Source organism: Apium graveolens, chromosome 7 (assembly GCF_009905375.1).
Source record: "Apium graveolens cultivar Ventura chromosome 7, ASM990537v1, whole genome shotgun sequence".
Lineage (NCBI taxonomy): Eukaryota > Viridiplantae > Streptophyta > Magnoliopsida > Apiales > Apiaceae > Apium > Apium graveolens.
The window spans coordinates 222,034,936-222,050,111 of NC_133653.1; the positions used below are offsets into that span (position 1 = coordinate 222,034,936).

Here is a 15,176-nt window from a genome sequence, read left to right on the forward strand (position 1 = left end):
ATCCTTCATAATGAAGCAAACATAGTATGTACCGATCTTTGCGGATTATTAATTACCAGTTAGTAATCCTATGACCAGGAACTATTTAAGTTTAGAGTTATTATCTTTTAGGTCTCATTATTATGATCTCATCACAATCCATAAAAAGCTTTACTCTAAACTGTGGTATATCTTATTTAAACACTTAAAATAGATAGAGCCCGCAATAAAAACAAAACAAGTCTTTTACTAATATCAATGAAATCAAAACAGATTACATAAAAGTTATTCCTAAATCCTCATACATGATTGGACTTAGGATTTATCTCTTTCAAATGTAACATAAACTAAATATTGTATAACATAGTATTAACAGAAGGAACCATGCACAAGTAATAATAATAAAAAATTTACCTTCATTTGATATATGAATTAAAGCCTCGTCACTTGGTACATTTAAATCAATTAAATTAGGCTCCAAGTTATTTTTCTTCCCTCTTTTCTTGGACTACAAAAAATAATAGTAAGAAATATACGAATAATTGAAAAGAGACATATTTTGACTCAAGGAAAATAAGAGTGTCATACCATTTTTTGAAGATTTTTTACAACAGTATTTACCTTTGATTGTTTTCTCTTGGTTAGCGGACGACCTTTGGATCGTTTTTTAATTGGAGAATGAATAGTTATACTCCAATTTGACACATTTTTACCTTTACTCATATCTAACTCTATGTTGGTAGATATATTTTTTGAACTACCTTCATCATCATTCTCCCATTCCAACTCTAATTTTTTAAATATACCAACTAAATGGTTAAATCTCTCTGTCTTTTCAGTAGACAAGTCAACTATTCTATAAAAAGCATCACACACCAAGTCATACATGCGTTTTTCTTCAGTATCTCTCCATGTACTATATGTCATCTTGGTCTTACTATGAGATCTTTTTATATTCTTTCTCCACCTTCGCAAAATATACTTACTTGAAATATTAAAAATATTTTGCTTAAAAAGAAGCACCTTAATAATATGCCTACAAATTATGCGGTGAAACTCAAACAAACGACAACCACATTTTACTTCATAATCTTCACTTACCTCTTTGACAAAACAAACATTGTAGTTGATAGTTCTTCGAGTTTGGGAGTCACCAATATACTGAATTTCTTCCACCTGATACTGAAAAATAAAACCAACAGACTCTAACAACGAGCATTCACAATACATTACATTTATTATATCCTTCTGGAACTCCTTGAACTTGTCATTGGTATAAATCTCTTGAAATTGTTTCTCCATATGGTGTTGTGTAACACAAGGAATAAAAGTACTTAATGAGCGAGTATCAGCCTCAACTTCTTTTTCCACTTTATCTTTTAAAGCACAATCATATTTTCTCACAAATTCTCTCAATGATGTTTTACCATTAACATAACCATCAAAGAACGTATTCATACTTTCACTTCTTTGTATTGTGGACATTCCTGCCAGAAACAATCTTTTACAAAACAAGGAATCCATCTACGCCTCCCATCATACAAGCCTCTCAACCAATCATTATTTTCCAAATTATATTTAGAAATCATGGCATTCCATCCAAATTCAAAAGTATTAATATCAATGGAATCATAGACAATATTTTGTAGATGAAACTTTATTGATTCATATTCCTTATACCTTATAATTATTCTGGATTTTTTTCATAATATGCCATAAACACCAACGGTGGCGTGCTTCAGGAAAAACAAGATCAATCGCATTTTGCATAGCTCTATCCTAATATGTAATTATAGCATGTGGTGGATTATTTGACATACAATTGAGCCAAGTTTTAAACAACCATGTAAATGTTGGCGTATCTTCATTTGAAATCAAGCCACATCCAAGTAATATAGATTGACCGTGATGATTAACTCCTACAAAAGGCGTGAATGACATATCATATTTATTGGTTAAATACGTAGTATCAAATCTCACAACATCTCCGAACTCTTTGTATACTACCCTACATCGTGCATCAGCTCAAAATAGATTTTTTTATCTTATTTTCATCATCAAGATCAATTGAATAATGAAAATTGGAATCCACTAACTATGCTTTATTTAAATAATTTTGAAGAGCAACATCATCACCCTCTTCTAGTCTTAATCTTCTGACTATCCTCATATAATTTTCACAATCTTTTTTATTAAAAGGCATATTTTCATGACCTCCGTGTTCAACCACAAGAGTATTAAAACTCTTATTCATCGGGATGCCAGCTTCATCATATAAACTAAGACTTCTCTTTGCATGTACTGTCAATTTTCTATTGCATCGAAAACGGTACGCTTTAGTTGCACTTAAATCATGATTGTGTTCATTATCAAATTGAGTCACACGCCATTTATCATCTTTCTCCCCTTTTGCACAAATTCTTGCTTTACAACTTGATTTCATAATAGATTTAGGATTTAAACTATCTATGACTTTTCGATGAACATCACCATATCTATGACAAACAACTGTTAAATATGTATTAACTTTGTCGATTTTTCTAATATTTCTTATCGTAATTCTAAACCCATTTTGTAACCCATATCGCCTATAATATTCATAAACCTCAATCTCAGAATCAAATAGTTTATTTACCTCAGGCGGTGAGAGATTTTCTACATTTTCTTCAGCATTGTCCTCCTCAGTGATTTCCTCTTCCACAACTAGTTGGTCCGATTCTTTATCTTCTTCATAATTTTCTTTATCAGTCCACTGATTCTCAACTGTAGACTCCATAATTCCTACAAAAAATAAGATACCATTAAATTAGCATAAAACTAGAAAAGTGTATATATATGTACATGTAAAATTGTATGTATAGAACTCTATATTTAATTAGGTCAATTTTGGTACCTGGTTGTACACAAATAGGGATGATGGAATATTTGATAAACGAAAAACAAGTGTATCAGTCTAACTAAAAAGATAAATATTAATAAGTAGAAAATAAAAAGTATATACATATAAAAAGATGGGGCATAACTGATCCTAAAAAAGGGGTATTGAGTTTTTAGTGAATAGTTATGTACGCTAAGATTTATTGTTTGCCTTATCCCATACTTTACTTTCATTGAGCGAATCTTGTGTTGCGGAAGTCCTATATTAAAAATGTACTTCCTCTGTTTTTTTATTTGTCGCTTTGACTTTTGCACGTATTTTAATGTGCTTTGACCGGCTATTTGGAAAAATGATTTTAAAAAATTTCTTTTTATGAATTAAAATATAAGTTGTCTACTGATATTTATAATTTTTTTTTATAAATGATAATTTTAACTAGACGATCAAAGCACATTGAAATATTTTCAGATTTTCTGACAATGTCAATTTTACCGCTAAAAGTTATTCATATATTTGTCGGATGTTGACTTCTTAATTTAGCAAATTTTTTTCTAAAATTTTTATTTCCTCTATTTTAATTTAAGTGTCTCTTAATTTTATTATACACATCTCAAGATATATTGACCATGTAATAAAATTCATCATTTTCATTTTTTTTGTAAATATAAGTTTAAGTTATATATTTTTATTCAGTTAAAAAAATATTTAAAATTATTATTTTAACTACATGGTCAAAATATTTAGAAATGAGTGTTGAAAAATTAAGTGATTATAAAAAGAGAAACAGAGAGTATACATTTCTCCCTCCGTCCCACTTTTTGAGCCATATTTCATCTTAACAAGAAGAGTTATACGCACTTTCCACTTTTTTACTTTATTTTAAAAATAAATTTTAACATTAACATTTAATTTAAAAGAATATATTTTGATAAATATTTTAACTTATATTTGCAATTCTAACTAATTTATTTTTACATTTAAAATAAAATTTCAATTTTACCCCTTATTATTTTAATTATAATAGTTAAAAGGGTGCACAATGATGTAGCAAGTTGAAGTTAAGGTGTGCAAGTTACATTTCTGAAATTACCGCGACAAAATTGTTTTTTCAATTTTGTCTGAGAGTGCAAAGTGCATTTAACTCCAAAAAGAATAAACCACTCATATATAGCAATTTTTAAGATTATCATAACCACACATTCATATAATACACTTACTTTTTTATGAAGGGAAATAAAATTAATAATAAAAATCTTACGACATCTACAAATAAAATTGAGTCGAACAAACATATTATAGATCATATCATTGATTAATCCAATCTTCTTGGAGATACAATCAAACGATTCGTTGAAATTGATATATACATTTACCCGCTTTGCTATAACTAGTTTGAGTTATCGACCATATATGCAATCCCATAAAAATTTTCATGAATAAATCAAAATCTTGAAAATCTCGCATATCTAACATCCCAGACATCCCTTTCTGCATGACTCTATCCACGGTTGGAACAAGAAGTTTGTAGTTTTGGAATGGAGTGAGGGCGACTGGGGGTATACTTCAGGCATGATTTCAGCAGCCCTATGAACAGTGTCCACTACATCCTACATTTTACATATACTGAGCTTTACGATCGTGATTGCCTTATCGATGATAATGAAAAAACCCCTTATTGGGAGTTTTTCACGGAGACGAAGCTCGTCGAGGCCGGCATTAGTAGCTTCTCTAAAGAGGGTATTCATTTTTATTCTCTCTCAACTTTGTTCAAGTTTGTTCATATTGTTGGGATTCATGACACAAACTCAGCGGAAAAATAAAAAATAAATATGAAAAACGAAACCCCAAATGCAGGATCCATGAGAAACAAGACATTTAATTCAGAGATTAGATGTTTATCTTAATAAAACTTTCCTTCTGATTGTGATGAATGTACAGATCTTGATGAACCAACACAACAACCCTCCTTTCAAAGATCTGCTCTCCAAGGTATCCACACGAACGCCCGATCGTCCAATGATCACCGGAGCCGGTACTAGCCGATTTGGTTGCCTCTTTTCTCTCTCTCTCTAGCCTCTCTAAGTTGAAGAACTGCTAGGGTTTTCTCAAAAACATGATGTGTCAACTAAACCCTAAAAATATAAATCTTAATGTACATATCGGGAGAGAGGATTTAGGCCTAACCCTAATCTTAAAGGACTTCTAAAAGGACCCATTCTGTTTTTGGATTTATATTATTATTAAATTCGAATTCTAATATATATACAATTAATCAAGTCTCACTTAATTAATTATATAGTTAAATTTGAATTAAAAATAAAATATTTAAATTCATAATTTAAATAACACTCCGTTTTAAACGTTCTTTATGTATGACCCTTTAGGTTATTATTATATTGACAATAATTTTATTTTCTAATAATAAAATTATAAACAATGAGTGGCATCTAGTAATACATCATTGCTCCCCAAGTAATAATAATAATTGGCGATTCAATTAAACCTTTCGTGAATAATGTACAATGTACTATAATCCCTTTAGCCTTATATTATAGATCAAACTCGAGGCATGCATTGTGTCATCTTCTGCAAGCGTTTAATCCTTCTTTCCTTGATCAATGAGTAAACTATTAAACAAATCACTATTTGAGCACGACCATGCATTTTATAGTCTTACTCAATCAAGAGGCCAGTAATATCACTCCTGTTACATATTGATTTCTCAATGATCAGAAGAAGCTTAGAATCTGGCTGTTCGGGTCTCATAAGGATCTGATGTACCGTCAGGATTTGGTATGTCATCAGCATTTGCATGACATCAGTATTTGAAGACAGTCAACATTAGAGTATTTGTTCAGTTCCTTATAATGTGGAGCAAATATATGTTACATCTGAGTTATAGGACTTTATCTGTTTAGTTTAAGATATGTATCAGTTTCAGTTAGTTTTTGATAATGCATATCTTAGATTAATCTATTGTAGCTGTGTAGTATATAAACACAGTTTAGGTCATCACTTAGTAGATCACACTCGAGGATCATTCAGCCTAGCAACTCTCAAGAACATCAGTATTTCTTGAAAGGATTTTGTAACAGTTTTTATCAGAAATATAAAAAGCTGTTATATTTTATTACTTGTTCGAAACATTTATACAATTGTATCCAACCCCCCTTAAATAATTGTATCTTTACTAGGAAACAATTGCTATCAGAGCACATTGATAAATTTCAATCAGAAACGATCTAAACATATCTCTGAACAAGTATGAAAGCATTAAAATTCCCATTCCGAAAAAGACTGAATATCCAACATGGAAGGTGAAGATGCTCATGTACCTGGAAGCTACAGATCCAGATTATCTAGACGTAATCAATGATGGACCCTTCATGCCAACAAAACTGGTGCCTGCAACTCCTATTGTTGCTAAACATTATCAACTAAAGGAGAAGACTGGGTGGACACCAGAAGAGAAAGCAGTTGTTCTGAAAGATGCAAAGGTAAGAAACATGTTGCATAACAATCTTGATTCTGTGATGTGAAACAGGGTTATAGCCTACAAGACTGCCAAAGAGATCTGGGATGCTCTTGAAACTCAATGTCAAGGAACCATGGCCATCAAGAAGAACGTAAGGGTTGTTCTGATTCAAGAATATGAACACTTTGAGGCCAAGCCTGATGAAAGTCTCACTGAAATCTATGATAGATTTCTGACTCTGCTAAACAATCTGTCTTTGGTAGGAAAGGTGTATGATCGAGAGGATTCAAAATCCAAGTTTCTGAGAGCCTTGAGTGAAGAATGGGAGACTCGGACTTCAATCATACGACATCAGTATGATCTGGACGTAATTACTCTGGATGAAGTCTATGGCATGCTGAAAACTTATGATTTGGAAGTTCAGCAAATGAGAGAGAGGAAAAGCAACAAAGGGAAATCAGTTGCTTTGAAAGTGAATGATAAGGCTTCAAGAGAAAAGTCTGCTGAAGCTGTAAGAAAGAAAAACAATTTTCCAGAATCATATACTGATGATTCATCATCAAATCCTGATGATGATACTGATTCCGAAACTGATGAGAACATGACAGATTCTGATGTCATGCAAATGGCCGCATTGCTGGTTAAGGGCTTCAGGAGGATACAGTTCAGGAAGTCCAAGAACAACAGAAGCTTCAGGAAGAAGTTTACTGGAGGTGAAAGGAAGTCAACTGGGAGAAAAGATGGAAAGGACTCCAGAGCTGGGAAGGTAGACATGACAAAGATCAAATGCTATAACTGAGATGAACCTAGTCACTTTGCCACAGAGTGCAAGAAAACAAAACATGACAAAGGGAAGAGCAAAGCCCTGATCACATCAAGCAAGAATTGGGTGGACTCTTCTGATTCTGAAGATGAAGACACATGTTATGGACTGATGGCCAGCCTTGATGATCCTGCTGCTTCTGAGCCTAAGGTACAAACTCCTTTCTTCTCTTTTGGTACTGAAAACATATCTGAATTGAAATCTATTATTAAATCTTTGCATGGTAATTTTAAGAATAAGGCACTAGAAAATGATAGACTTATAACTGAAATTGAGATCCTGAAGTCTAGGAATGAACAATTAAGTGAGAGAGCTAAACATTTAGTTAATGTGACGACTGAGAGTTTTGCGACGTAATTAAGTGAATAGAGTGTGAATTATGTGCCATGATTATAAATTATGTAATTAAGTGATGATTAATTGTCTTTATTGTATATTAGTATCTGGGAGCGTAAATAGAAGCGTTCCAATTTAAAGAGTCGGCTTAGGAGTTAATCTATTTATTATGCTTAGAATTTTATAATAGGTTCTTAGTGATAAAAGGCATGATAAGAAAAAAATATGGAGTAAAAAATGGAATTCGTTGCTAATTGTGGCTAGGCGTCAATTGGCTAGTAGCCAGCTCGTATGTGTATGCGAGTAGTCTAGGGTTGAGCAGGATGGAGCGAAACGCACTTGCTCAGAAATTTTTATAAAAAAAAAGAGAAAAAAAATAATAAAGAGTTAATGCATAATTGATCACGAGTGGGCTCTTTGGTATTCGAGTTATTAAGTTCTTAGGGGACTTGTGCCTAGTGACCTAAGGCTTTTATAGTCTGGGATCCGCTAACCTGACGCTCGCTACATGGATACTATTGTATAAGTCTTTTGTGGACCTCACTCATTGCACGGTCAAATAAGCATTTGTTGTTATAAATAAAAAGCATGATTCCGTAATAAGCTCCAGGATTCTCGAAGTGTTATAAGTCACTTTGTGCCTAGAATTTTTATTCTTTGTATAATCATGCGATTGCCTGGATGATAATTGAGTCATGATAATTAATCTAGTTGCGAAGCATATCTGTTAAGCATCTGCACACACCACATTTCTGGCCGTATGTTAGTTTGTATGATTCGATTGATCTTTATTCACCTAATTGCATTTGTTGAGATGTCGTGAGTTGGTTGGTTTGGTCGTAGTAAGGGGGATCGCTGCATTTGATACAGATTGCATTCATGCATGGTTTTAGTTTGTTTTTGAGTCTGTGACGCTTGAGGACAAGCATCGATTTAAGTTTGGGGGTGTGATAAGTGGCATTTTATACCACTTAGAATGACTTATAATAGCTTAAATTGGTGTCTTGAAATCAAGTATTTTGTGTATTTGATGTGTTTTTCTAGTGTTTATGCATTTCAGGGTATTAGTTGTATTTCGGGGGAGAATTCATCAATAATAGGCCTTGGCATGTGTCTAGCATTGCAAGTGGGAAGAGAGGAGCAGATTACAGCGAAGAAACGGAGCAAACAGACCATTTTTCCAGAAGGGGTCTGAGCGCCCGCTCAGCTATGCTGAGCGGCCGTGCAGGAAGCTGAGCGCCCGCTCAGCTATGCTGAGCTGCCGCGCAGGGTCGTAATTTCAGATTTGATATTTTAGACTTCTAATTCTGTTTGGCTTCCAACTTCTGAGTAATCTGGGTTTTATGGGAATCCTATATAAGTAGATTTCAGAGATGTTTCACGTGTGTTGGATCGTTGTATTAATCAAGGAGCGAAGGAGATAAGGAAGAAAACCGTTTTAGCACATCGCAACGAAGATGAAGCATATTTTCTTGTGATTCTTTATTTCGTTGTAACGTTGGATGCTAGTTTTCTTTGCTTTAAACCTATTTAATCTTGTGACGTACTCTGGGTTAATATAAATAGTTTAGTTATTATTCTTTTGTGTTTATTTATCATGTTTTCATATGAACCCATGATGACGATAAGTGCTAACATGGGCTAATCATGATCATGGGGTCGTAACGGATTTACTATGTACTTCTTTAGTTAGTTGCTTAATACCTTAGTGTGTGATGTTTGTATGATATCTAGTATTGGTTGTGCGTATTCGTCTTATGTGCGTCGCGAATATATAAGATAGGGTGTTAATCTCTTGTGAAGCGACGGTGGATCTCGAGATTTAGAACTTGGCATGCTAGAATAGGTTCATGTACGAGTCTGCATGATTAGTGGGTAACTCTAACCATTTTATTCGCCCTGTGTAATCAAAAGGAATAACTTGTTCTTAAATCATTATGTTATCAATTTCTGTAGACATATAGGGACTCAACATAATTGATGCCTATTCAACTTCTATCTTAATTGTGGATGTTTGGTAGAATGGTATTAGTACAATGAAAGTTGGCTTTTATCAGTTTCGTGTTATTCGATTAATATCATCGCTGTTGCATGCTAAGGGTAATAACAATGACTACTGAAGAAAGTAGTAATGAAGTTGTGATCTCATGAGTGTTTTAATATTGTTAATTCTAAGTGTTAATTAAGTGTTTAATTCTAGTAGTTAATTATAGTTCATAATTAGTTATTCAAATCTAAGTGTTATTATCTTAACATTGAGAAGTAATCATACATTGGTGAGTGAGTTTAATTGAACATAATTAGTCTGAGTCTCTGTGGGAACAAACTAGAAAGTATTCTATATTACTTGCGAACGCGTATACTTGCGTGAATATTAGTGCGTGTTTTCGCCTTAACACTTGTGAACCCTGATTTTGATTCTGTTAATCATATAATTGATTCCTTATAATGAAAAGATTATCGCTTTCCATTCGAAAGATCATTTGTGATCCTGTTAATGATTTGTGATGAATGTCCGTTTTCACCCTGCCTTGAGCCTTGTTCCTTGAAAGCCCAAAATTTTTCTTCATAACCCCTTTCATAGCCTAATAGATAGAAATCTATCACCTAGAATTGATAAAGTAGAATGCCCTGAGATCAATAAAGTATTTTGTGGATTTTATATCGTAGAACTGCTTTTTAGTTACTTGCTGAGTTTCATACTCATATGTTTTGTTTTAATCTAACCATGGAAGTTAAGCAAGAAGATGGCCAGGCTTAGGCGCACTGCTCGTAAGAACGTACCTGGTGGTCCCTATCGTGTAGAGGGCTTCCGGTTGTCAGAGCAGGTAGTACAGTTTTGAGTGAGCAAGCGCTTAGCCAAAGAGTTGTAAAGATACAATGGGTTATCTGTCGGTTCCAAGCCGGGATCGACTATGTATATTTGGTTTTATTTTGGGTTGTAAGTTATATTCTATGGTTGGTAGTTGTAATCTTGTCTCACACTTTATCCTGTTTGATAATCGAGGTATATGCTTATTTAATTAGTATAATAAAGGTGTGTGGGTCCTCATTTCCTAACCCCGAGATTGAGGGTGTCACAGTTAAGATTCTTGAGGCTAGATACAGTATGTTAGAAAAGGATCTAGAAAATGAGAGAAAAACTCTTGAAGCCTAGACTATTTCACGCAAAAGGTTCATGAAATAATCTCAAAGAAAAACTGGAAAGAATGCTTAGGCTATAAAGATGGAGTTAAGGATGTTGACACTGAAAATAAAATCACTCTTAAAACTCTTGTTAAGTTTATCTCTTCAAAAGCTGATGAACCTAAATCCACTTTTGAAAAGGGTTCAACATCAGTATCACAAGAAAAACTGGTAAGTGATAAAACTCTAAGAAAGGAAAGCAAGGAAACCATTATGTCTGTTAAGAAAGAAAAGAACATAAGACTTTTGTCAGCAAGACAATTGAAAAAAAAAATATCTGAGGCTACTGATAAACCTCAAGCAAAAAGTCCTAAAAGAAATAGGAATGGTAAGCAAGGTATTTCTAAGGATTCAAATTATAAAGTTGTTCCCAATGCTCCTAGGAAAACTTGTTTTAACTGTGGAAATACTAATCATCTTGCTATTGATTGAAGGAGGAATAAGAAAAAGAAAACTGTTATTCCTGAGTCTGATGTTAGGGGTAGATCAGTATTTTATAAACCACAAAATCCTTGTTTTCATTGTGGTATTAGTTGGCATTCGATTTATACTTGTAGTTCTTATCACAAGTTATATCACAATTACTATGAACCTTTGCCTAAGTTTAATAAAGTTGCTTGTGTGCTTAATTCTGTTGGTTTTACTAAATTTGCTTCTAACAAGACAAATCCTGACAAAGGAAAAACTGTCAAAAGTACTCCTAACACACAAAGGCTTAAGTTGTCCAAAAAGAGGACCCAACAAGTGTGGGTCCTTAAAAATCCTTATAATTAATTACTTTTATGATTGCAGGGTAACAAGAAAAATACACTTGTCTTGGATAGTGGATGTTCAGGACACATGACTGGAAATAAATCCTTGTTGTCAGAATTTGAGAAGAAGGCTGGCCCAGATATATCTTATGGAGATGGAAATGTAGGACATACTATGGGATATGGCAACTTGATAATTGGAAGAGTGGCAATAGAGAATGTAGCTCTCCTGGATGGACTGTAGCATAATCTTCTGAGCATCAGTCAAATCACTGACAGAGGTTATTATGTGGTATTCTATGACTCACACTGTGAAGTTGTTCATAACAAGTCAAAGAAAATTATCTTGATAGGATACATACATGGTAACATTTATGAAGCAAGGCTACATGAAAGTCTTGAAAAGAAAGCTACTTGCCTTATCTCTAAGGCATTAGTAGATGAGAGCTGGAACTGGCATAAGAAGCTATCACATCTCAACTTCAATTCAATCAATGAACTTGCCAAGAAGGAGCTTGTAAGAGGATTGCCAAACATGCTATACTCAAGTGATGGTCTTTGTGATGCTTGCCAAAAGTCTAAACAAAGAAGAGTATCTGTCAAAAGCAAAACATAATTCTCTATCTCTGAGCCATATCACATGCTATACCTGGACCTTTTTGGACCAGTGAACATAATGTCCATCAACAAGAAAAAGGTACACACTTGTAATTGTTGATGATTTCACTAGATATACATGGGTCTATTTTCTACACAGGAAGGATGAAACTCCATAAATTCTTCTGGACCATATAAGGCAAATTGAAAATGGATCTACTCACAAAGTGAAAATTCTGAGAAGTGATAATGGCACTGAATTCAAGAACTCAAAGATGGAGGAATTCTGCAAGTACAAAGGCATAGAGCAACAATTCTCAGCTCCTGGTACACCTCAGCAAAATGGTATTGTTGAGAGGAAGAACAGAACCTTGATTGAAGCTGGTAAAACTATGCTAGAGGAAGCAAAACTACCCACTTACTTTTTGGCTGAAGCATTAAACACAGCATGTTATACTCAGAATATCACTCTGATAAACAGACATGGTGTTACTCCTTATCAAATGATAAAAGAAAAGAAGCCCAGTCTCAAACATCTTCATGTATTTGAATGTAAGTGCTTTATTTTGAGAACTCATACTGATCAGCTTGGAAAATTTGAATCAAAGGTTGATGAAGGAATCTTTGTTGGATACTCACCATCAAAAGCATACAGAGTGTTCAATCTGAGAACATATACTGTAGTAGTCTCCATAAATGTATCTTTCGATGAGAAGAAGATTCCTGGTTTTAAAGAAGACACTCATGAAAGCTTAATCTTTGTAAATGAAAATGCATTGGTGGAATCTGGTTCAAACTCTAATGAACTGTCAAATCCTGATGATCCAAATCCTGAAACTCCTTCAGATTCTGAAGATAATCACTGTACTAATGATCCTGCACATGTTGAGGGGGAGCAACAACAAGGGTCAACTGATGGTACTAACACTGAAGAATCATCTCAAGATTCTTCTTAATCTAATTTCTCAGAATCCAATGCTGATTCACCATCAAATGAACATGAGTCAAGTCCCAATATCTCATCAGGAGATAACACAACAGATTCAGGGGGAGCCTCAAATGCATTTGAAGAGGCATACAATTCAAGGGGAGCATCATGCTCCAGAAGGACACTTCCCAGTGCCAGAAAATGGACTAAAGATCATACTCCTGATCTGATCATTGGAAATCTTGATGATGGGGTAAAGATAAGAAGTGCAACTCAGAATGAATGTTTTGATTAAAATTGTGGTTGCTAATAATTTGTGATACTTTGACAAACAAATGTTGAATTTGAATCGATATATCCTGAGTTAGTCAAATCCAGACAGAAGAAAGGTCTCAAATCCTGACGACAGGTTAGCACGTTCTAATTCAGATTATTAGTGTTAATCAATCTCTGAGTAAGCTTTATTATTGCAATTAAGTGTATCACTTAATTAATTATTAATGGTAGATTATCAGATAAACAAATTTTTACGGTTGTGTCCTGATATAACTGTATGTATTTTGTATTTACTTCTGTAATTTCCTCCACCGTCAAACTCAATTACTCAGTAATTGTTTCCTGTTCGAAGTCAAATTCGCTAAGTTACCTCCTTCATAGGAGTGTGTTAAACCTATCTCTGAATAGTGAGGCTATAAAACCAGAAGAAATTCTGTGACACAATTCATCATACACATAGTTTCACTGTGCACATCTCATACTTACTCTCTCTCACAAGCTATTCACATCATGACAACTTCTGAAGTTTCACCACTCTTCAGTCAAACCACAATCATTCATGGAAACACATTTGGCACCAACAATTACTTAGCTCTTCTTACACATCAGCAGCTACCATAATCTTTTCATGATATTCAGGATTTTCTCCTTCTATGTCCAATTGGGTATGCTCTCACAAATCTTGTTAAGGTATCATACAGGGCCGTCATGCAGGTCTGGAACACATCTGTGGTAAATTAAACACATACTGGATTTTCCTTTGAGTATAAGGACCGAAGATATGAAGTTGATGCTGATATTCTGCTTCAAGCCTTGAAATTGCTTGCTCTTGATGGTGCTCCTGATACTCATACCACTGAGCAGCTGTTCGATATGCTCAGGACTTTAGGCTATCAAGGAGAAATCATAACCATTGGAAAATTGGCTGAGACCAAACTGAAAAGAGAGTGGAACTTTTTCTTTGACTGCATCAGTAGATGTTTCTTGAATAAGACAACAAGCTTTGATGCTCTTCCATCCACTTCCCTGAGAATTGGGTACTCTCTTCTTAACTCTGGTAATTTTTATTATGGTAATACTATATTACAGTTCATAATTTCTAGGAGAGCAAATGCTTCAGGAGTAATAGGGTATACGAGGTTTTTGCAACTGATTTTCAATTTTCTATGCCCTAATGCTATGTTTGATGATGATGAATTACTCCCTATTTTTCAAATTTCTGAAAAAGCAATCACTGATCATATTAAAAGGGATGAAAAGAACAAATTTTCATGACCACCCTTTCTTCCTAGAGAGGTCAGGCAATTTATGTTAAGAAATAGACCTACTCCTACACAAGTGCCTACAAATCCTGATGCTGGCACCTCTCTCACAGTTCCTGATACTAAGACTAAAGAAATCACCCATCTTGTTTCTAACCCAAGCATTTCTTCTTCTAAACAGCAAACACAACAAGCCTCTAAATTATCCTACTCTGCTGTCTCTCAAAAGACATCCGTTATAACAAAAAAAGGCTGTTTAAGAAATCTGTCACATCTGGACAGAAAGCTAAACAAGTCTCACTCAGTGAGAGTGAGAAGAAAGAAGACTGCTTTTCAATCAGGAAAAGAAGACTGATCATACAAGAAGATTCTGAATCAGATGATCAGATGCCAATAGGGTCCCTGTCAAAATTCAAGAAGTCCATTGATGAAAATCCTGATGACTTGATTGACACTACTGGAATCAAGGAGCCAACTACTGATGCTAGTGCTCTGCCTAACAAGCTTCCAGTAATTGAAGTAACTGCTGAACACAAGAGAACTGCAAAGAGCCAGTTGAAAAGTAGAAGTGACGAAGTAGTTGGATATATCAAAAAGAAGAAAAAGACTCAGCCTCTTGACAAGGATGTTAGTACACAAGAACCTAGGTCTCAAAGGAATTTAGCAACTGCAACACATCTAGTC

General features: G+C 34.1%; 1 protein-coding gene across 1 annotated transcript; it reads right to left on the bottom strand.

Moving 5' to 3' along the window:
- Positions 1-294: 294 nt before the first annotated feature.
- Positions 295-1,503, bottom strand: LOC141674497 (protein FAR1-RELATED SEQUENCE 5-like). Its single transcript, XM_074481204.1, has 3 exons — positions 601-1,503; positions 394-487; positions 295-326 (listed from the first exon to the last, which is right to left on the bottom strand). Exons 1-3 carry the CDS (start codon positions 1,501-1,503, stop codon positions 295-297), a joined length of 1,029 nt encoding a protein of 342 aa, XP_074337305.1.
- Between the last annotated feature and the right edge of the window lie 13,673 nt (positions 1,504-15,176).

Coding starts and splice junctions, on each gene's coding strand:
- LOC141674497 (XM_074481204.1), bottom strand. CDS start 1,503: ATGGATTCCTTGTTTTGTAAAAGATTGTTTCTGGCAGGAATGTCCACA. Junction 488..600: donor CCAAGAGAAAACAATCAAAG/GTAAATACTGTT, acceptor TATTTTTTGTAG/TCCAAGAAAAGAGGGAAGAA. Junction 327..393: donor AATTCATATATCAAATGAAG/GTAAATTTTTTA, acceptor TACAATATTTAG/TTTATGTTACATTTGAAAGA.